The 19,686-nt window shown below is 47.3% G+C and overlaps 6 protein-coding genes across 6 annotated transcripts; 4 read left to right on the top strand and 2 right to left on the bottom strand.

The window, feature by feature from the left end:
* Positions 1 to 47: 47 nt before the first annotated feature.
* On the bottom strand, positions 48 to 1,062 carry EDB93DRAFT_692966 (Ctr copper transporter family-domain-containing protein). The gene is made up of 4 exons (XM_041457114.1): positions 760 to 1,062; positions 570 to 702; positions 354 to 521; positions 48 to 302 (listed from the first exon to the last, which is right to left on the bottom strand). The coding sequence occupies exons 1-4, from the start codon at positions 971 to 973 to the stop codon at positions 206 to 208; spliced, it is 612 nt and encodes a 203-aa protein (XP_041305102.1). The 5' UTR covers positions 974 to 1,062; the 3' UTR covers positions 48 to 205.
* Positions 1,063 to 1,577: 515 nt separating this feature from the next.
* Positions 1,578 to 2,843, bottom strand: EDB93DRAFT_1162751 (apolipo protein O-domain-containing protein). The gene is made up of 4 exons (XM_041450090.1): positions 2,764 to 2,843; positions 2,619 to 2,708; positions 2,397 to 2,568; positions 1,578 to 2,336 (listed from the first exon to the last, which is right to left on the bottom strand). The coding sequence occupies exons 2-4, from the start codon at positions 2,694 to 2,696 to the stop codon at positions 1,831 to 1,833; spliced, it is 756 nt and encodes a 251-aa protein (XP_041305101.1). The 5' UTR covers positions 2,697 to 2,708; positions 2,764 to 2,843; the 3' UTR covers positions 1,578 to 1,830.
* Positions 2,844 to 3,295: 452 nt separating this feature from the next.
* EDB93DRAFT_692916 (uncharacterized protein) lies at positions 3,296 to 4,617 on the top strand. The gene is made up of 4 exons (XM_041457113.1): positions 3,296 to 4,135; positions 4,188 to 4,277; positions 4,336 to 4,374; positions 4,432 to 4,617. Exons 1-4 carry the CDS (start codon positions 3,463 to 3,465, stop codon positions 4,527 to 4,529), a joined length of 900 nt encoding a protein of 299 aa, XP_041305100.1. The 5' UTR covers positions 3,296 to 3,462; the 3' UTR covers positions 4,530 to 4,617.
* Positions 4,618 to 6,687: 2,070 nt separating this feature from the next.
* On the top strand, positions 6,688 to 7,094 carry EDB93DRAFT_1090007 (dolichol-phosphate mannosyltransferase subunit 3; the record flags this gene model as incomplete). Its single annotated transcript, XM_041446249.1, has 3 exons — positions 6,688 to 6,813; positions 6,879 to 6,986; positions 7,041 to 7,094. The coding sequence occupies 3 exons, from the start codon at positions 6,688 to 6,690 to the stop codon at positions 7,092 to 7,094; spliced, it is 288 nt and encodes a 95-aa protein (XP_041305099.1).
* Positions 7,095 to 7,688: 594 nt separating this feature from the next.
* On the top strand, positions 7,689 to 9,507 carry EDB93DRAFT_1162723 (uncharacterized protein). Its single transcript, XM_041450089.1, has 15 exons — positions 7,689 to 7,757; positions 7,813 to 7,822; positions 7,872 to 7,891; positions 7,942 to 7,974; positions 8,029 to 8,125; positions 8,187 to 8,215; positions 8,274 to 8,304; positions 8,366 to 8,398; positions 8,451 to 8,527; positions 8,588 to 8,642; positions 8,700 to 8,798; positions 8,860 to 8,961; positions 9,020 to 9,066; positions 9,127 to 9,146; positions 9,206 to 9,507. Exons 1-15 carry the CDS (start codon positions 7,701 to 7,703, stop codon positions 9,315 to 9,317), a joined length of 822 nt encoding a protein of 273 aa, XP_041305098.1. The 5' UTR covers positions 7,689 to 7,700; the 3' UTR covers positions 9,318 to 9,507.
* Positions 9,508 to 10,350: 843 nt separating this feature from the next.
* EDB93DRAFT_692636 (CHAT domain-containing protein) lies at positions 10,351 to 14,281 on the top strand. The gene is made up of 6 exons (XM_041457112.1): positions 10,351 to 10,649; positions 10,708 to 10,858; positions 10,915 to 11,054; positions 11,102 to 11,199; positions 11,256 to 11,474; positions 11,886 to 14,281. The coding sequence occupies exons 1-6, from the start codon at positions 10,580 to 10,582 to the stop codon at positions 14,205 to 14,207; spliced, it is 3,000 nt and encodes a 999-aa protein (XP_041305097.1). The 5' UTR covers positions 10,351 to 10,579; the 3' UTR covers positions 14,208 to 14,281.
* Positions 14,282 to 19,686: the final 5,405 nt, after the last annotated feature.

Genomic DNA, 19,686 nt, shown 5'->3' with positions numbered 1-19,686 from the left:
TATCTCATGCCGTATTCTACCACTGATCGTCATGCTTGCATGCACTCTCCGAATCATGCTTACCCACAGCAAGTGATGCTATATTTGTATTGTTAGAGAGTTGTCCGTATCATACACTGCATCCCAGCTTGGCATGCATGATCATAACCAAGGAAAACATGATGCTTTACGGCCATTCTATACTTACAAAACGAACGTGCGGAAATTAATGCGCATGCGCAACACTTCCAAACCTTCCAAAAAGAGTCTCTCCCACTCCGAGTCCCACCACAAGGGAGAATATGAAACCTAGCTGGAATGTCCTGTCCATGTCCGTCACATCAACAACTCGAAGAACAAAAGGAGCCACGTACATAACTGTCAGCATAAAGAGGTAATCCAGCAGCGTCTGCACTGCAAACATGACCCCGCGCGAGATATCATGTGCGGGGATAAAGGGGGGCGAGAAGCGCTTTAGGAATCCAATGGGAGATGACTGAGTTGGCAGAGTGTCGAGTTTGTCCGACGCAGCGATAATCGCCCTGATCATGCGTAAGAAATAAATCATGCAAAAAAGGCAAAGGACATACTGTTGGTCCCAGTGGAATTCCATCACTCCTCGGCAAGCCGCTACCCAGCGCTCGATCACCGCCAACATAAACAGTGCGATACATGTGCCAACCATGGCTCCTGAGCTCTTAGGAACCCAGCCAGTGAACCAGACTGTATGCAAACCTGTTAAAAGAGCTCATTGTGTACGAGTGAGAAGATATAACCCACGAGTGTCTCCTGGCGTAAAGTGCAGATACGAAAGCATGTTCCCTACGGCAAGAGTAATGCCATCATCCATGGACATAACCATGCCATTGTCGGCGAAACAAACTTGACTTAAACACAAGAGACAGAGCGTCAATGATTGCCAGTTCATCCTGTAGGCGTTTGCAGACAGTGCGCAGTAGGCAACCCTGAGACTAGTAATATTAGACTGAACCATTCGTGGGAACTACCTTCCCCTAGCGGAAAGATACCAAGTCGAAGGGGGGCAGACGACTAGCTGATCCTTGGACTGCCAGTGGGCGATAGACGGAATCATCCCAAATCGTTTCAACCAGGTGGAGAAAAACAGGGTGTCAAGACGTAGACATATCGGGGTTCATGAAACTACGCTTTTGCTCAAGTTAGTCTACGTCTTGACAATCCTGAGGAACACCATTTGGATTGTGTTTCCACATACAACTCCGGTTGTAATATATGGATGTCGAGTTGACTGTTTCGAGTTGACTTGGTGGGCAAGAGATACCGAAAAGCTCGCATACAGTGTGCATCGCGTTGCCGGCAACGTAGACGGAAGTGCAACTTATCACGACGGCCCATCGCTCCAAAGTAGATCGTATATCTTGCAGTTGAGGACCTGAAATTCCCTGCGCTAATTTTGCAGAACTTCGGGCTGCAAGAAGTCAAAGAAAGAAGCGCAAAACTGGTGGGGGTTACGTTGAACGTTGAAAGGACACAAGAGTCCTGGTGAGGCATTTTAGCGCATCGTGGGAATTTAGTGCTTTGAACGCTTTCAATTACTAATTGGTTGTGCAAAAGACTCCGTACAAACCTCATTATACATGATGAGTTGGAAGGCGGCAGTGATTAATATTTGCCGTCAATATTTCTGCGGGATGAATGATGGATGTGCTTGTACATTGTCCCGTTGGTTATCTCATAACACTTTCTGGAGATGGAGGATCACATAAAATATCCCATCGTTACAGAACGTTAGTCTATAGTAAGTGCCGAAGTATGATTGTGGTTGTGAGGGACCATCATAATAAGAGTCCATACATACGACACTATCACACTCTATACCAATCTCTTGGAGTCTTCTGAGTCGCCACCCGAGCTCTTGCTTTCGATAGCCTTGGTATCCTTTTGAACCACATTAGCAACACTTTGCACCTCCTTCTTCACTTCCTGTGCCCATCCCATAGCTTTTAGGTTCAGCCCCGTCCCTTGTTCAATGCTCTCCACAATGCTCTTCACACCTTTATTAACCGACTCTCGTCCAGCAGTAGCACCTTCTTTCGCGCGCTCCCAGGCAATCCCGCTGTGTGCAACAGAGGTTCTTCTGATTTCTCCAAAGCGAGGAACATAACGATCTTCGAGCTCCTCAGCATATGCACCGACCCGAGAAGCGGTACCCGGAAGGAAATATGCGAATGCGCTACATAGGGCTGCGGGAGGAAGAAGGATACGTATAGGGAGTGCGCGCGAGCGAGTGAGGACAGACGTCGTCAGGGCAGAAATTCCAGTATAGAGTAGTCCAGGATTTAAGGGCTCTGTAGGATCACGGAAAGATTTTATGCGAGCTGTTCGAGGTCCAATGGTCAATGAATGCGTAGTATTCAACGCAAGACGATATTACTCACTCTCCACCTTCTCTTCGACAGAAATCCACCGGTCTATAATACCTTGCGCTTTGGAGTGGACGCCGGTATAATAACCCGTGATCTCCCGCCGCACCATCCCGATTCGCTTCTCTAATGCCGACGGGGTGTCGAGTAGAATAAGCTCGGGTATGGGTGTAGGGTATATGGAGAGCTATACGATGGTAGTAATTGAGGACGACATGCTGTAGGGGAAGTAGATACCTTCGTTTGGTCAGAGCTCGAAGCCCAAGATCCCGAACCTTCAGCTGCATTTTCAACTACGCCCGCCTCTACAGCCATTTCAGTGATTTCCTAGAGTGTATATTGAGTGTGAGTGTGTTCAATGTCTCATAAAAAAAAGTCTTACGTTTGGTCTGGAGGTGGTATGTGTCGAATACCAAGTCGATGTTTACGCGCAAGGCGGCGAAAGTTAAAGGGAGCGTGGGAAACGCATTTTGTCGAAAATGCTCAACTCCAGTTACTCCACTATGATGTGCATGAACTTTCAACCGGCCTGATGAGCGTCGACGTCTCTACATCTACCCTATACAGGACCAGGTATCTAGCTAGGGAATGCTGTAAAATGTGCGCACAAATCATGCATTTTCTAGAGTAACACAATAACAGATTGTCATGACTCTGGGCCATCACTCCGATTCACTCGCCAGCACGCATCAGCAGCATCACCCACATACTCCGCATACTGAGTTTCTGTCGTCGAAGGTGAGATGAATTCCATAGGAATTCTGGCTTTGGACATGTTATCCGATGATAGCATGCTCCTCCGAGTTGATATCTGTGATGAGAGTCAAATCGCGCCTTTACTGTAGCATCTGCTGGAGCATGTCTCTGCCGCTTCAGTGGCTGCTGCTCGTATTGGTGTTGATGTATCCTTCTCAGCTCACCTTGGCGGGAGTCCTTCATAGAGTAGTGTTCTACCCCCCGTCATCCTCGCACGCGGTCAAAAAGGTGACGAGGCGATGAAACAATTTGTGATTCCCTTACTTAATTTTCTTTCTACAATATGTCCGTCCCTTGTCATCGTTGATTAGGTGCACTGCGCTCGATGAACTCACCCTATAAATTGACAGGTACACAAATCGCATCCTCGCTCTCGAGATGCTGCTCTTTTTATGTGTCCTTTCAGAAGTTCGCACCAAGCCAGCGCAAAAACACGGACAAGTGGCTTTTTGTCGCCACAATACTTTCTTCCCCCGTATTTGCAAGCAATTTATACGAGAGCAGCGGTATCAGACTTGAAGAGTCTACTGCTCAATGCTTCGGTGATTATCGCCCCTCCCACAAAGACCTTGTGCCGTGTGGAAAAGTGCGCTTGTGGATAGGTGAGCATTATCAGTTTTTACCTCTGCTGCGATGCATCTTAGGTATCTTATTGTGGGGGGTTCCACACCTGTTTTGTCGGTGCACTCTCCGATCTCGTATATTTCTGTTATATTGGTCACGTGCCACAACACATTGTCTTGGAACCACTCTTCCACTGGTGCTTAGGCATTCACACTCCTACCTTCCACATTTCGCCAATACGCTTGTATCTTCCGTATCGTATATAAGCCTCCATGTCTTATCGCCACTCACTTATCGTCTACAACCGCTGAAATTTTCCAGCAGTTTTCGTCTTTCAAAGTACTACTCTTCTCCTTACATATTTAATTTCTGCTTGAATCATGCAACAAGTGTGTTCAATCCTGAAGTGCTCTGCAGTCATCCCTGTTGCGGAGGTATGCTCTTCCTGTTCTGTTGTAGTCTTGATTCACATTTCTTCGTGTGTAGGGTCAAGAGGCAGCGGTGTTCGATTGCAAGTCGATTTGCGAAAAGTGCTATGGCAAGCCGATTTGCGCAAAATGCGATCGTTTGTTGCACGTAAGATGATTATCTTTTGGTCTTTGGATATCATGCTGATTGAGAGTTCCACCTGCAGACGCCGCTCCCAATCATCCCCGCAAGACAGAGCGAGCCGGTAAGTGTTTGACTGATTCCCTTCATTTTGTCGCTAGGGTACTGACTCCTACAGAAGGCACACGAAGAACCAGGGGCTTATCGGATAGAAGCAATCCACGCGTATCTCCCGAGTCCCAAGCCGGGCTATACGATCAGGCTTATAGAAGTTCCTGACGGCGAGGGTGGTATGCGGTACGAATATATTTCCCGCCGTGTGAAATCTGAGAAGAGATGCACCGACGCCAAGCTGTGGAAGCGTATGAAAAAGTTGTTACATTTTACCCAGTAGGGCTCTCAGAACTAGGAGACGAAGTTGTCTGCCGAGTGTTTGCACCGATTCTTGATTAGTATGGACCGTATTCTCATGTCTGCTTCATATGTATGTACAACATTGCATAACCTCAGAATTTATTTTGTACTACGAGCTTGCGCGTATTGTATAAATGTGGGCTGGCTGACACAGTGACATTCACATCCCACCACGCTCTGGCCTTGCTCTGGCCATGGCGAACCGAGTTCAAATTATTCAAGGAAGATATATATTTAGATTTATTAAGCCCCATTTAGGACGGCGGATAAACAAAAAAAACTATAATGATAGTCCATTAATTTCACGACTGCCACCATGAGAATGATGTCATTTGGGTGCCTTGATATCAGCAGACTTCCCAAACAACTCGATGCAGTGAACCTCTGGGAACACATCTCAGTAGTTGGGTCTGTTGAATACACTTTAAGACAATATTTGGGTGTTTTCGCGCACAAGTCTCGCAAAATAAAAAGTTATTTTCAAAAATCAAATCATTCGTGAGTATACAATTCACTCGCATCGACCTTTGTAAGATTTGTACCTGCAGATGTCGTTGCCTCGGTGCGAAGCATCTTGTCTTCCAAATCGAGCCTTATTTCCAATAAGAATGTTCGGCCTTCTGGGAGCGCTTTCAGCCACCTTCGGCACGATTCTATGCTCGTGATGTCATACACCAACAGAGCGTCGACAGCGTCATGCGATAACTGATAAAACCGCAAGTCGTTAGCATAAACGATGGCTATGTAAAGCGACTGCGTACTAGAAGGCAATCGCATCAAAACGCTTCAAACCTGCAGTATAATACATTAGACATGCCTTCACTCGTTTGTAAAGGCCATCTGAATATTCAACCTCGAGACCAAGATACTGATTTCGGTTCTTGGAGAATTTGAAATGTACGAGTTGTAATGAGACTGAGTATCGTATAGGGCTACGTATCTCCTGATAAGTGGAACAGTTCCTGTTGGCAATGCAAGCTAGGCAGTGAAAACGAATAAGAAACATACTTACGATCTGCTGACTTCAAAATCACCTATCAGAACAGGCTTTATAAACAAGTGTGTGCATAATGTACCCAATCATAGGGGAAGCTAGTTAGAAATAGGACGTAGCACCGGACAGCAGACGGCGAGTTTTTGATGAACCGTGCTGACTCTAGTGACTTCTTGCGGGCCCTGGTCTTCAACCACAATTGTTGGTTTCAACACCCGAAAAAAAGTTAAACTCACTCCCTCACTTGATATGAAATTCGTTCATCATGGAGGAGATTAGTGACAGAATGAAAAGTGCTAACCAAAGTAGGCTTGCAGCTGATTCTGATGCGAGAAGCTGTAAACTGTCATTAAGATATGATTTTCAGTTATTCCGGGGGTAAACGTACCCCCAAGAGCTCAAGAGAGACGACTCAGGCACCGGCTCACACATTTCCGCGGGGTAACCTTCTGTTTTTTGCTCGATGGAGCCTCCACTTCAGCCTCGATAACATCTTAAATCTCAGCCCACTCTCCTGTGTCGACTTCCTGTCTATACCTTCTCCTGGAGCGTCCCAAACGACCAGTGCCCACCTGTTTTTCAACTTCTATGCGTCCCTCCCTGACTGCTCACCTCAGACGTTGGATATCGTTCAAAAGGGGGTTATTTGTTGTATTGTGCGTTATAGTTGTTCATGAGTGTAGCGATGTCGTGCATGTACGGTGAACCGTCCGCACGAACGACACGCTGAGGGAAAAACGAACTACAGTGCGTTGAAGTTTGGGTAGACGTTGTTTGAAGACATGCGAACTACCGTACGGGGAAGTAAAAATAGTTCTTGTCTGCGAAAATGGTAAGAGCCTGCAGAAGGACGTTCGCAGAATAAAGACATGGTTTCCGATGATAGCAGGTGATGAGCGTAAGTCACATGACTTGGAAACCTTGAGCCACGCTGACAGTGACCAACGCTTACTGTCAAGCATAACGACCAGTCCTCGTTCACCATTCGCAAACCCACTTTTCTGTGAGGACACTCTGTTGTATCTAATCATGACTCGCTTGCATCAAGTCTCAATATACTCATCCATCCTTATTTCGATCTATATACTAGTGTTGTTTGAGATTTTGCCCATACCACTCATCGACGCCAGTGTGGCTCAAGAGATTCTTCCTGTTGTGCGTTCTTCTCATGGGCTGACTGGAACGGATACCTCAACTTACGCTCCAATTCCATAATTTAGATTCCATGGTGGCTTTTGGTGTCATTCGGGTCATATTCCCTTTGGAGTCTCGGCTGGGGGGTGCTTACATTCCGTGACTGTCCCGAAGCCTATCACGAGCTGCTGCAGGTGAGCATGAGTTATATTTCTCTCAAGAAATTGTATGATTACCGTTGTCTGTAGGAAATAAATGAAGCCAAAAACGATCTCCGAAGTCGGGGTGTCACTGTCGACTGAAGCGTCTCATTTACATATATCCTACACCTTTATTCGAGACTCGCCTTAAATGATGTACTCAAATATTAAACCCATGAGTCTCAGTACCATCCAATTCTCCGTTAATGCAACGGTGAGGGTCAAGCCCGTCCTCGCCAATTCATTCACTTCACATCCCTACCTCGGTCCTGGTTTGTGTGGTACGTGATCATAGATAGGCTGTATGTGTCCTTGTATCATTTACACATTATAGCTTATCTCTCTTGTTCTGTAGGGTCCAGTGAAAACATAATTTTGGCTCGCAGATGTCACCGAATGGGTGTGGGGTGAATTCCACTCTACATCGAATGATTACTCAGAAGTACTGTATCGTACACAGGGCATGCATGCGAGTGTCCGAATCAACTTTGTGCTGATCAAATCTAATTATAGTGTGCCTACACGTGCGTTAAACCGGTGGTAACTGCCAGTGCAAAGTGTGGCAAACTCCATCATGAATTCATGATCATCATCCAGCCAAGTCACTGGTTTTGCCAATTTTACAGCCACATCTCGATGGGTTTCTAGCTCATTTATAAGAGATAAGAGAGTTGTGTGATGTATCCTTTTCCTCTCGAACGAAAGCAGATGGATTCGTCTTCGGCTGACGATGTTGCAGCGGTCTGGAGTCTGCATTACTTAGCGGTGCGTCGCTTTCTTGATACGAGGGCAAGATAATCATATCATGTGCGGCTAAAAGTGCATGTGTAGTGCGTGTGGTCTCAATTGCTTTTCTCTCGTTCTAACTTGACAACTCAGTAACGCTGGCCACGATTTGGGTAGGCTTGCCTCAATTTATTCTCGTCTGCCGTTAAACCTGTTTACCCAGACATATGATTATATTAGTTCACTTCACGATGAGGTAAGTCATGCACTTAAACGTCTCGCTTTGGATACTGATAACCGCTGTTCAAAGTGGACGTTCCTACTCCGATCGCGCTGTACTAAGGTAAAAGCCCTTTATGTCATTGCACGATATGTCCCCTTTTTCCTCGTCGCCACGGACCTATGTAGTGCGTTCATTCCAAGCGGCGAGCACACATCCCCACGATAATGAACTGACATTTACTTCAGGGACCTTCACCCCGAATGAGAACCCTAATGTGAGCGTGCAGCAGGCTTACTCGCTGATGAATGACACCTATTGCATGAATTACCCAGACATGTCGGATGTTGATCGATATCTACTCATGTGCGTGCACGGTATATGTTGCTTGCACTTCCTGGCTGAGCGCTGCTCTTTCCTCTCACAGGTTTTGGAGTGATATCACTCGCTTGCTCTGAATGTATATCCCCTTGACCTATGACATATACGTGCTCCTGATATGATTCCTTCAGACATTTTTGTGCTCAGAACATATGCGCTTTGGAACAAAAATCGAATTGTACTCGTAGCCATGCTGTCCTCTCTTTTTGTGAGTCCCATGCCTTGACCACACTCAAGCTCGTAGTCGCAAAGTTGATGAATTATTCAGGCTATCATCGCATCCTTCATCGGCATCTGGTTTACCACTGTTGCCACTTCTCTTGGTTTGTACTCTTACCTTCTTCCACTGTTATTGACACGTATACACTCCACTTTCACAGTTACGACTGGCACGATTCCAGGCACCACAGGCTGCTACCGGAACTCGCCCAGTGTCGATTTCTCCATGTCATTTCTTCTCTTGTTTGTGTTTGCACTGGGTATGTCGCCAGGAACTGGGAACGTACATCACAGACGTGCGCTGATCAACGCACTCCCCAGGATTGTTCTTCCTCACAGTCATAAAAAGCTGGCGGACGGCCAACGGCCTTCTCCATGCCGTCCTGGTGAAGCATGATATGTTCTACTATGCATGTGGTTTGTGTGAGTCAGGGTTTAAATAAGTTTTCGTTCTCATCGGTGATGATTATTGTTCTGAAAGTTCTCTCGACCGTGAACGTCCTCGCGCCAGTGCTATTTTCCTATGTTGTGAGCAAATCCAGCAATACCCTTCAATATGATCGAACTGTTCATGTTCCGCACACCTAGTCTGTGAACTTCCTCGAACGGTATGCACTTCCAACCTCCGTTGAAAATTCGTATTCACAACACCTCTAAAACACTATAGCTTGCAGGTCCTTATCCTTGCGATCCTCGCCACGCGCATGCACCTCGATCTCTGGCATAGCGACTGGCGCGCGCACGCCTCTGGTGCCATTATTTCCATGTCCAACGTGTGACCTGCAAGCCGTACGGTGTCGTGTGTTTTATATGGCGCTATTGATGGAATGTGATTTGAACTCTTTGATTACGAGATGACTGGTCCAGGTGGCTTGGTCGCGTTTTAATGGATGTTTTTGGAATGATTTTTTTTTTTTTCAGGACAAAGAATCTGAGGCAAGGAGAAATTTGAAACTTGAAGGGTATGTAGTACTGGCAGCGCGGCGCTGTCACTCTCCTGTCCTTCAGAGTCTGCTTCAGCTTGACCAGGGCAAGACGCGTAGTCTTTTGGATACTGTAAGCAAGTATGACGGAGATGTGTGAATACGCACGATGTTATGTCGATGACCTCATTTACTTCAGTGTTTCCCTTCTTTCGTACGAAATTGAATGTCATTGTCACTGCCAATCTATCTCGCGAGAGAGTTTGCACTCGACATTTGTAAAACGCCACGACGCATCAGGCCATGACTTTGACATTATGACATAATTCATTTGTAATTGTGCGAGCCTATCTTCGCCGCGGACAAATACTTGTGTATTGTTAGAACGAACCGGGTCGCGAGCCACACAAAAATAATCGATTTCTGTCACTTCAATATCGGGCTCAATTCTACTCTCACCCGTCGGCCGGCGCATCCGTGAAATAACAAAAATACATGATAAGCGAAGAACATCTGCCAGACAGACAGTAAATTCTCGCCGTGGCTTTGTTGTGCAGCTAGAAAGACACTGTAGCGTTGATATCGGTGGCAGTGCATCATTCGATCTCTCAATTGCCCTCCCTGCTCATCCGTTCCATGGACCAGTCGACCATGGGTGAATCCACCAGCACTTGGAATTTCATCTCATCTCTCCTCCAAAGTTTTCTTATCCATCAGATCGGCATCCCGCGTCAGCTCGACTCGGTCTTTCGGTTTTTCTTTGGTGGTTTTGCCATCATGAACTTATGAAATAAACTCTTGTCTTGGTGTGCTAATCAAGTCTCTGAAACTCGCATGTCCTCTGGCTGGTCACTTCCGTTGAAGACTAGCATTAATATTAGCACAGATTCTTCTGTCAATCCTGGTCGGTGACCTTAATTCCCAGCGCTTACTGCAATCATACCAGCGTCTATACCGTGCCGAACGGCAAACAGCCTTCCACAACATGGAAATACACGTGTAGCATGACCTGAGCGCTTGAGCCCTTAACCGCACTCGCAAACGAACTCTCTTAGTCTCTAGATCCTTACCCCTTCTTCCCTTTCAACTCATTTTGTCCACCACTCAGCCCATTCTCAATGTTCATCAAATCGCATTATCACAACATAATGTCTCGTCGCTCAAAACGCCGATACATCAGACTTGAAGGCGAGTTTCACCATATCACCCTTTTATCTCTTCCATAATCCTCATGCTCTATTTACAGTCATAAGCGGAAATAATATTCAAGTCCCTTCCGAGCGCATTCCCGCTGGCATTTACATATCTGTCAAAGTCGACTCGAGGAGGCGCTGGAAATCGGTCACCAGTGCCTTATCATCTGATCAATCTGTAACGTGGGGGAATACTGTAACTCTGTAAAAGTTCATGTAGACTTTCTGACGCAATGCGAGAACTCATCTTTGGTTTATAGATCGTCGCATACCTCACCTTCGTTGTCAGTGGAGATCAGGGCGTCCTTTGAGCTTGGTCGAATCCTAGGCGGTGGAGAGGTCATAGGGAAACTCAAAAGGTCGTGGGATGAGCTCCTCGATCATGGAGATGAACCATTCGGTCAGTGATTCGCTTTTCATTCATGCACATATGCTAACATATCATAGATATACCCTTCCCACGCGTGCGTGGTGTCCGCCCTTCCCTCACGCTAAAGGCTGCTGTTGTACATGCTTGCGATGATCAGGACGACGCACTGTTTGATGTGAGTGACCACGTACACTGTTCTGTCAGCTTTTTCTGACAGAATGCCAACTATAGTCCCTCATAGACTGCGAGATTGCTCGACACACAGATGCGGGCCACGCACAATTCGCCAAATACGTGGCGAGCAAGACGGTGTCTCGGCTGAACAATGCTGTACAGCATTTTCAGTTGGTTCTGGACAAGTGTCCGGTCAGCCATCCAGACCACGCAACCGCTCTCACCAACCTCGCGTGGGTCCGCCTTGAAGGCTACATCCGAGATGATCTTCAAGACATCGATGCCACCACTTCCCTCTTCCGCAACGCCCTTGCATTGCGTCCGCAGCCCCATCCCGATCATCCCTTATCTCTATATAATCTCACCGAAGCCCTGACTTGGCGCCACATCAAGAAAAGTACTGCTGCCGACATCCGCGAATCCGCCCAACTCTATCATGAGCTACTGCCTCTCTGTCCAGAGGGTACCTACCTTCGTAGCATCGCGGCAGGGGAAAATGGTGTCGAGCATGTGATCGTTGGATGCAACGGTCTTCCAAGAGACGCATCTGATGAAAGCATCCACCTTCGAAGAGTCGTCCTCAAGCTATGTCCTCTGGGCCATCGCCTTCGTCCCAGAGCCCTCGACGAGCTTGCAGGAGCAGTTAGAGCACGCTTTATACAGCATGGCAGCATCGATGATCTTGACACGAGCATACAGCTTCGTCGTGAAGCCATGTCTCTGTGTTCCGAGGAACGTGATATTTACCTGAACAATTTGGCTGCTTCCCTCGAGTTGCGCTTCGAACACCAAGGCAACCCTAATGACCTCGACGAGGCCATCTCTCTGCATGAAGAAGCGCTGCGCCTGTGCCCTGTTGGGCATACATCTCGAGATACCTCATTAGGCAACCTAGGGGGCGTCCTCGTGGACCGTTTTGCGAAACGCGGCCACATTGAAGACATTAATCTAGCTATTAGCCTCATTCGTGAGGTGCTGACGTTGCGCCCACCTGGGCACCCAACTCGTGACACCACGCTTAACAACCTTGCCACCGCGTTCATAACCAGATATGACAAATTGCATGTTAGCGAGGATCTTAACGAGGCCATTGACCTGTATCGCGAATGCCATCGGTCAAGGCCGCTTGACCATCCAGAGCGCCATATAAATCTTTTCAATTTGAGCTCGGCGCTCTGCTCTCGTTTCACGAAATCTCAGAAGAATGAAGATGTCGAGGAGGCCATCACTCTTTGCCAAGAATCGTTGGCGGCTCTGACTTCACTGCACCCAGACAGGTATTTCAGCTACATGCAGCTGCAGCAGGCCTATTTGTCCCGTTATGAGATTCTCCACGACCCGGCTGATTTGTTACTCGCTATAGAGAACTTCAGACTCGCTTCAAGGCACCCTACTCAAGGATATCCACGACGCATACTGGAGGCTATTGACTGGGCTCGCCAAGCAGAAGCATATCAACATGACTCTGCCCTCGAAGCATACCAAATGTGCTTTGAGCTGTTTGACAGCCACGTGATGATGCGAACGTCGATCATTTCACGGCGTGAGGCTACAACCGCATTTCGTAGTGCACGATCACTTCCTGTAGATGCTGCTTCATGTGCCATACGCCGTAACGATCTACGACAGGCAGTTGAACTTGTGGAGCAGGGCCGTGGTCAACAATGGTCGCTGGCATCTCGACTCAGGACTCCAGTTGAAGACCTCCAGTCAGCAAATCCGACACTAGCCCACAATTATTTAGAGCTGAGCAAGCGCATTTCCGATGCCGCACAGAGTTCTGCAACCATCACTGACAGAGCTACTGCTGATCGGGCAGCAACAGAATATAGGAAATTCGTAAAGGAATGGGAAGCTGCTGTAGCTAAGATACGTGATCTTCCGGCGTTCTCGCGATTTTTGCTTCCACCTTCGTACAAAGACCTCCAAGAGGCAGCACGCCAAGGTCCGGTCATCATCCTCATTGCGAGTCAATACTCCTGCAGCGCCATCATCGTCCCGACGTCAGGAGACCCCCATCACGTCCCCTTTCCGTCTGTCAGTCTTGCAGATCTGACAACACTCAAGGATCGCTTCGCCAGGGCAATAAGAGACGCATCTAGGATGGACCCAGCGGAGCCGAGGAAGGATCTGATAGCACTCTTGCGGACAGTATGGGACGAGATCATGCTACCCATCGTCAATGTACTCGAGCAGGTCCTAAAAATAGAGCGCCGCTCTCGAATCTGGCTATGTCCAACTGCAGCTTTCACGTCCATCCCTCTCCATGCAGCTCACCCCTTCAAGACAAAGGCAGATCGTTCTAAGGAGCCATGCCTGGAGGATCTCTACATCTGCTCTTACACGCCGACACTTTCAGCTCTTGTCAGATCTAGACAGTTGATGAAGAAGCGTGTGTCTCCCTCCTTCGTGGCGGTTGGACAAGGTCAACCAGGTGCAGGGAAGGGCAAGGCACTGCTGGCCGTTGACAGCGAGCTCGAGCTTGTCTGTAAGCTCGTTCCTGCGACAGCCAATCGCACCACTGTTTCTGGCAACGCAGCCACACGAGCAGGTACACTTGAAGCTTTGCAACAAAACAACTGGGTGCACCTCGCTTGTCATGGCAAGCAGGACCCCGAGCAGCCTTACCATTCACATTTCGTCATGAGAGACGAGGATCTGACGCTGCTTGATATCATGGAGAGAGAGATTCCGCACGCCGAGTTCGCGTTTTTATCAGCCTGTCATACTGCCGTTGGGGACGAGGAGACCCCCGACGAAGTGATTCACCTTGCAGCTGGTCTCCAGTTTTCGGGGTTCAAGAGCGTGATTGGCACGCTGTGGCAGGTCGACGACGCTGTCGCAAAACACGTCGTCAAAGCCTTCTACACAAGTATGTTCGAACATATGAAGGACGGTGGTGAGATGGACTGTACGAAGGCGGCCTGGGCACTGAACCGTGCTACGCACGCTGTGAAAACGAAAGTGCCGCTCGAGCAGAGAATGGTTTTTGTTCATATTGGTGTGTAGCTCTACATTGTATTGCTTTCGTCTGGTACATATTCGCATGTTGTTGATTTGCGATCCTCTTTCATTATGCTGTACACATGACCTTGATATATTCTTACGCTCTAGCTATCTTATTTTCGTATCTATTGACGAATCACCACCGATGCAATCAATGTATATAGAGTAGTAGAAGCAAGGTCAAGTTCAAGTTAAGAGCATTCCCTTGCTTTGATTGCGTGGGTGAGGGATCCAGTTTCACACGCCGACTATCCACTATCCGCGTCTTGGCGTTTCATATTTTCTCCTTGCTTTAGGTCCACTAAAAAATTCTTGTTCGCCCGCGACGTTGAGCAATCCAATCTAGGTACGGTATTTTTCAATGTGGCAGAGCATAAACTGGCGCAGATAGTATGATATGTTCTCTTCCCTATCAGGCACCGTCGTTTTCGAACGTTGAGACGTTTCAGCCTAAAATTGGCCTGGAGTCATCATGATTCAAAATTTATCCATGACCTGGCCAGTGAACTCTGATAGTGATCGCCATCGTGGTATACATATACACTGGAGCCAGAAAACCCGTCAAGTAGACCATGCCAGACTTTGCAATGATAATATCGCTCGCGAGTGAATTGGTATGACCGATCGGATTTTCAACTCAACAGTCTTTGGCGCGATAGCAGTCTGTCCTGGCTCACCCAGTGGCCACATCGAGTTGTTGCTATGGGAGTTGATTTCAGACACGGTTGAGGATTTTGAGGGCATTGCGAGAGAATGGTGGACTACACGGTGTGTGACATTGCCAGCAGCAGGTCACCGTTCTCAACTGTCTACTGAGTACTCCTTCACTTTATTTCAAAAAGACCACCTCCTTGCGAGTGCGGCATGGGATTATACAGCGCGTCTCGACACAACCATTCAAGTCGGACCACCTCCGAGTCTTCAACACAAAAATGACGTCAATTGTAGTACCGGCCTTTTCCGCTGTGGTGGAAAGCTGCTATCCACAACTTGTGCTGATGCAAGCGTGTAAAATGGGACATTCAAGATATTCTCAAAGCATCTGGTCTTAAAGACCTCATGTACATACCTGATTCGAGTACCAACTCGACTCTCCCACTCGCTATTTCATTCCCAATGGCTATTAGGCACAAATATATGAACTGCCAAGAAAGAAGGTATGTATGATTTTGTAATCTTTCAAGAATGAGACTTGATATCTCACTCGCACAAGTCGTCATAAGGTGTACGTTGTGTCTTTTTCTGACCTTGATGTTGATATTGATCGTGATATCGACATTTCAGGCTGATGCTACGCAACATCCACTCATTCGTCCTGCCCTACATCAAGTGCCACCAGGATTTTCGATAACATGCAAGACAGTGATCCTGTGTTATCACTATTCACTTGTATTATTTGATCTGATAATATTTTCAGTCCTCCACTACTCGTCATCTCTGTCTACATTGCCGCCGTCTAACCCTCCTGGCGATCACGTCCACCGCCCACCGTACCGAGTGTTTCGCTGTTCCAAACCCAACGCCAATGAACCAGTCGAATTCCAATAACGCACAGGACCTAATACTTCCTCTCGTCGTAGTACTAGTCCTCCTATTCTTGCACTACATGACAAGAAGGTAGGTCGTTTTGACACATACTTGATGATTGGTATCTCAAGTTTTATCTACAGGCGCTGTGTGTCGTTCAGCGGCAGGAACGGGCTAGCGAAACGTGTCAAGCACACAAAATGGTGTGTTCATACAGTTTTATTTCTCTGCTGCGTGTCTATTAATGGACGCAGCACATAGATGATTTAGTTGTAATGTATCTTTCGCTATACCATCAATGATTTCTCGCATCCTAATTCGTCCGTCCAATTTACACAGCGGGTGAATTGTCGATATAGCCTGTAGGAGCCCGAGAGTTTGTTTCATGTCTAGTATCTCGATCTGTGCATGATTGTCGACTATCTGGAACACTGGCACGCAAACCAAGAACTACTTATATACACATCAGCTAACTTCATCCACGAGCGAGGTTACCACCTCGTCGGGTAAACTGTTGACACTTTATTAATTTCTAGAATCCGGTAGCGAGTCATCCATTCAACCAAGATTATCGTCAAACTCCACAGTGCGTCGAAGAACGCGAAACAATCCAGGTTTTTCCTCGAGTTCATATGACGTGTGAGTCACTGCCCTGCTAGGCTAAGTTTTTTCGTATGAGAGTTTACTAATTCCCCGATTTAAGGCGGTGATTCCGTTGAGGATGAAGTTTTTGCGATTTCAAATTGCACTTCAGCTCGGACGTGACGGAGCATCAGCAGACATTGCACCATCTGCTCACTGAGAAGTAAAGTTTCAGCCACGCTACCATCGACTATGAAGTAGCTTTCAGCCTACAGCTTCTGCCTAAATTTGTGCCATTCAACAGCAATAACCGTTCTTCCAAACTGACCGGTCGGAGTCTGCGTCCTCCATTACTACACTCGGTATATAACAGCAAGCAATCTTTTTATTGTGTCTTCCCATCCTCAGAGTTATCATTCTAGCAGATTCATCACCTTGCACAACAATGCGTTTCCGTTTCTCCTTCCTCACACGATCGTTGCTTTGACAGTGTCTACGGCCATCAGTGCTGGGTGCGTCGACGGACACTTACCCTGCACCGTGGACAGTGAATGTTGCAGCCTGAAATGTGTAACGTTTGTGAGTATGATGGTGTTTTTGTATCCGGATTCAGCAATGGCATGACTGACTCCTCGCCCTAACATTTAGCGTGGCAAAAGACAATGCGATCTTGCGTAGTGGCCAGAGCAGTGCATCACCACAGTGAATTATCTCGAGCTTTGGTATCATGGTTGTAAGTTGATTGTGCGTACGTAGTTGGGGGTCGCTGCTTCTGTACAGATTTCAATGCTGCTTACACAATGGGTATTGTAGGGGGACATTTGAAGACCTTTGAACTTATCTGAGATGCTTCACAACAGTGAGATTGGCCTGAAAGCATGAAGTATTTATCCATGTCTTCTCCTACTGCTGAGATGAAAAAGACGTCAGCAGTAACTCGACATTCGAATTGAGAGGAAGCTCACCACGACGTCACGATTTCCTGACTTGGGCACTGTTAATTCATTTGAAATTAAAGAGATGATCGATGATCACTAGAATCTTCGCCACACAAAAATATATAGTCGACTTCAACTCGTGGGCTCAATTCCAAATACCTCAGTTTCACCCATCGGCCGGCGCGAAATGACAAAAATACATGAGACAAGCGAAGAACATCTCCCAGATAGTGGATTCTCGCCGTGGCTTTATTCAGCGACAAGGCCTCCGTCGCGTACATGAGTCAGACTATAACGTCACGGCACCTGGCCAAGAACACAGCCTGTGGTGGATACGGATTTGCAGGATTTCAAGACATTGTGCGGTTTCTGACTAGACGAGCATTACCTGGAAACGAAATCGTACAAGGATGATGCTCTATTGTCGACATGAAACCTCTGCCAAATTAAGGCTGCCACTGCAGACCATCGCCCTTGTGCCTCAGCCACATCATCAGAAAAATGTCTCGCTCTGAAATTCGGTGACACTGTGCAGCCAGAAAACAATACAACCACAATTGGTGTTGGTGTGTGGTTTGACCACGCATGCGATAGGTATATAAGGTCGCGAACAGCTCAGGAAAAATAAGTTGCCAACCCACCAACCTCTCAATACCTCCTTTACCACCACCGACTAACAGCAACGAGCAGCGTACTGTGGGCTACGGGGGCTGCCTCACTGCAAGCAACTGCAAGGACAGTCGTTGCTGGTACCCGGCGCACTGGTACAGCACATTTAACGGTGTGCGCAGATACTGCTCCTTCTGGATGGCATCGCACTATAATTTTCAAGGTTCGTTAAAAGCAATTATTGGATCGTATAACCACGAACTTACCATGCGCCAGGCTTATAGGAAATAAGTAAGCCGTAATATTAGGCTTGCGCTGAAGGGCGAGATTTTGAGACTTGAGACTCCCGTTTAGCGCCAGCTCCGCTCTATCATCCTTGCTACTTGGGTTCTGACGTACTGCACCATGCCAGGACACAACTAGCAAGGATGGGTAGAAGAAGTGGGCGCCGTAGCAAAACACACAGCACGCCAGTGCAGACTAGGTCTTTACATAAACTGCTGCTTCTAGTCGGCATTAATTACGCCCCGAATGGTCTAGGACTTTTTTCGAAGGTAAGTGTCATATCGTATGACCGACAACTCGTTATGTGCGCAGCACAGCCTACAGGATATAAGTTAGCCTTATGAAGACTAGCCTTGCGCTGATGAGTCGGCGAGCACCTTCGGTCTTCGGGTCTCATCGCTGTGGCATGCGCTAGAATGTAGAAGTCAAGATCACGCAAACGAATTAGGGCTAGCTAACGTACAGCTGCACTAAATAGCTTCTGGATGTTCTGTGGTGAACTGTGAACGATGATTGTGTAAAATCGTGATGCATCGGTATCCCCTTGGAAGGATGAGCAAACTCATTATCCGAGTAGTGACATTAAGTCGAAATGGATTTAACCTTACATTGCCTGGCAGAAGATCACCGAGTCCAGCTTCTTTGACGATAGCAAAGATATGCCGCGTGTATGCGCAGAGGCCGATGTCAACAGTGGCGGGGAATTTTCCATCTAAAGAAAATGCTGCGCATCTCACCCGGATTTCATGGCGCCTTTTGCGTAGCTTCAACGTGTATATGGATTATTGATGAGCTCCCATATCTGATCAGGCGAGATTTTCCAAGTGATAGCAGCCTGATCTCGCCTTTCAAAAGCTGGAGATACTCGGAATCGAACCCCCGATTGTTAGAAGATCGTGAGGTATATATACACACTGAGAGTTGAGGTCAGGGCAAGTTGAGGTTGAACGCCGGGAACTGTATGAGAAGACTGAGAGCGAACCAAACCAGGGTCCAGCGCTTTTAAATGTTTGGGTATATGTCAGGGCGTACGTGTTTGTGCACGCCTCGGAGCATTCACAGGGATGAAGAGAAAAAGACACGGGTGTCCCCTCTCCTGAACACCACGCCCATATAAGGCACCCGCCCCAAATGGACGATGTTGAATTCAAGGGCGTGCAGTGTCGCTCAAGCTGTGGTGTGTACACATGCATTGCAGAGCATTGGTGAACAGTATTGTTTGTATCCGCAAAGTATCCCATAGATTTGATTGATGACAAGAGATATATTCCTGCTAGCAGAAAACAAGGAACATATTCACAACCCCTTCAGTCAAGGCAAATGCCCAAGTAAATATTTTACTTTCACAAGATCAAGCAATACACCTACAGGATGAGTTTTCAGCGACGGAGTTGCTACTCCACGCTTGTCATGCCACAAATGAAACGGAAACAGAATATGCCTCCGCTATCCCCTGATAATTTACCAGGACGACGGCTTGTTTTAATTAGTACGGAAACACGTGTTCACTTACCTTGTAGAATCGGCAGTACCTCGCCGAG

Source organism: Suillus bovinus (genome assembly GCF_016758785.1).
Source record: "Suillus bovinus strain UH-Sbo-P2 chromosome Unknown EDB93scaffold_52, whole genome shotgun sequence".
In the NCBI taxonomy this organism is placed as follows: domain Eukaryota; kingdom Fungi; phylum Basidiomycota; class Agaricomycetes; order Boletales; family Suillaceae; genus Suillus; species Suillus bovinus.
The sequence above is the reverse complement of the archived record's forward strand: the minus strand, read 5'-3'. Positions and strand labels throughout refer to the sequence as shown.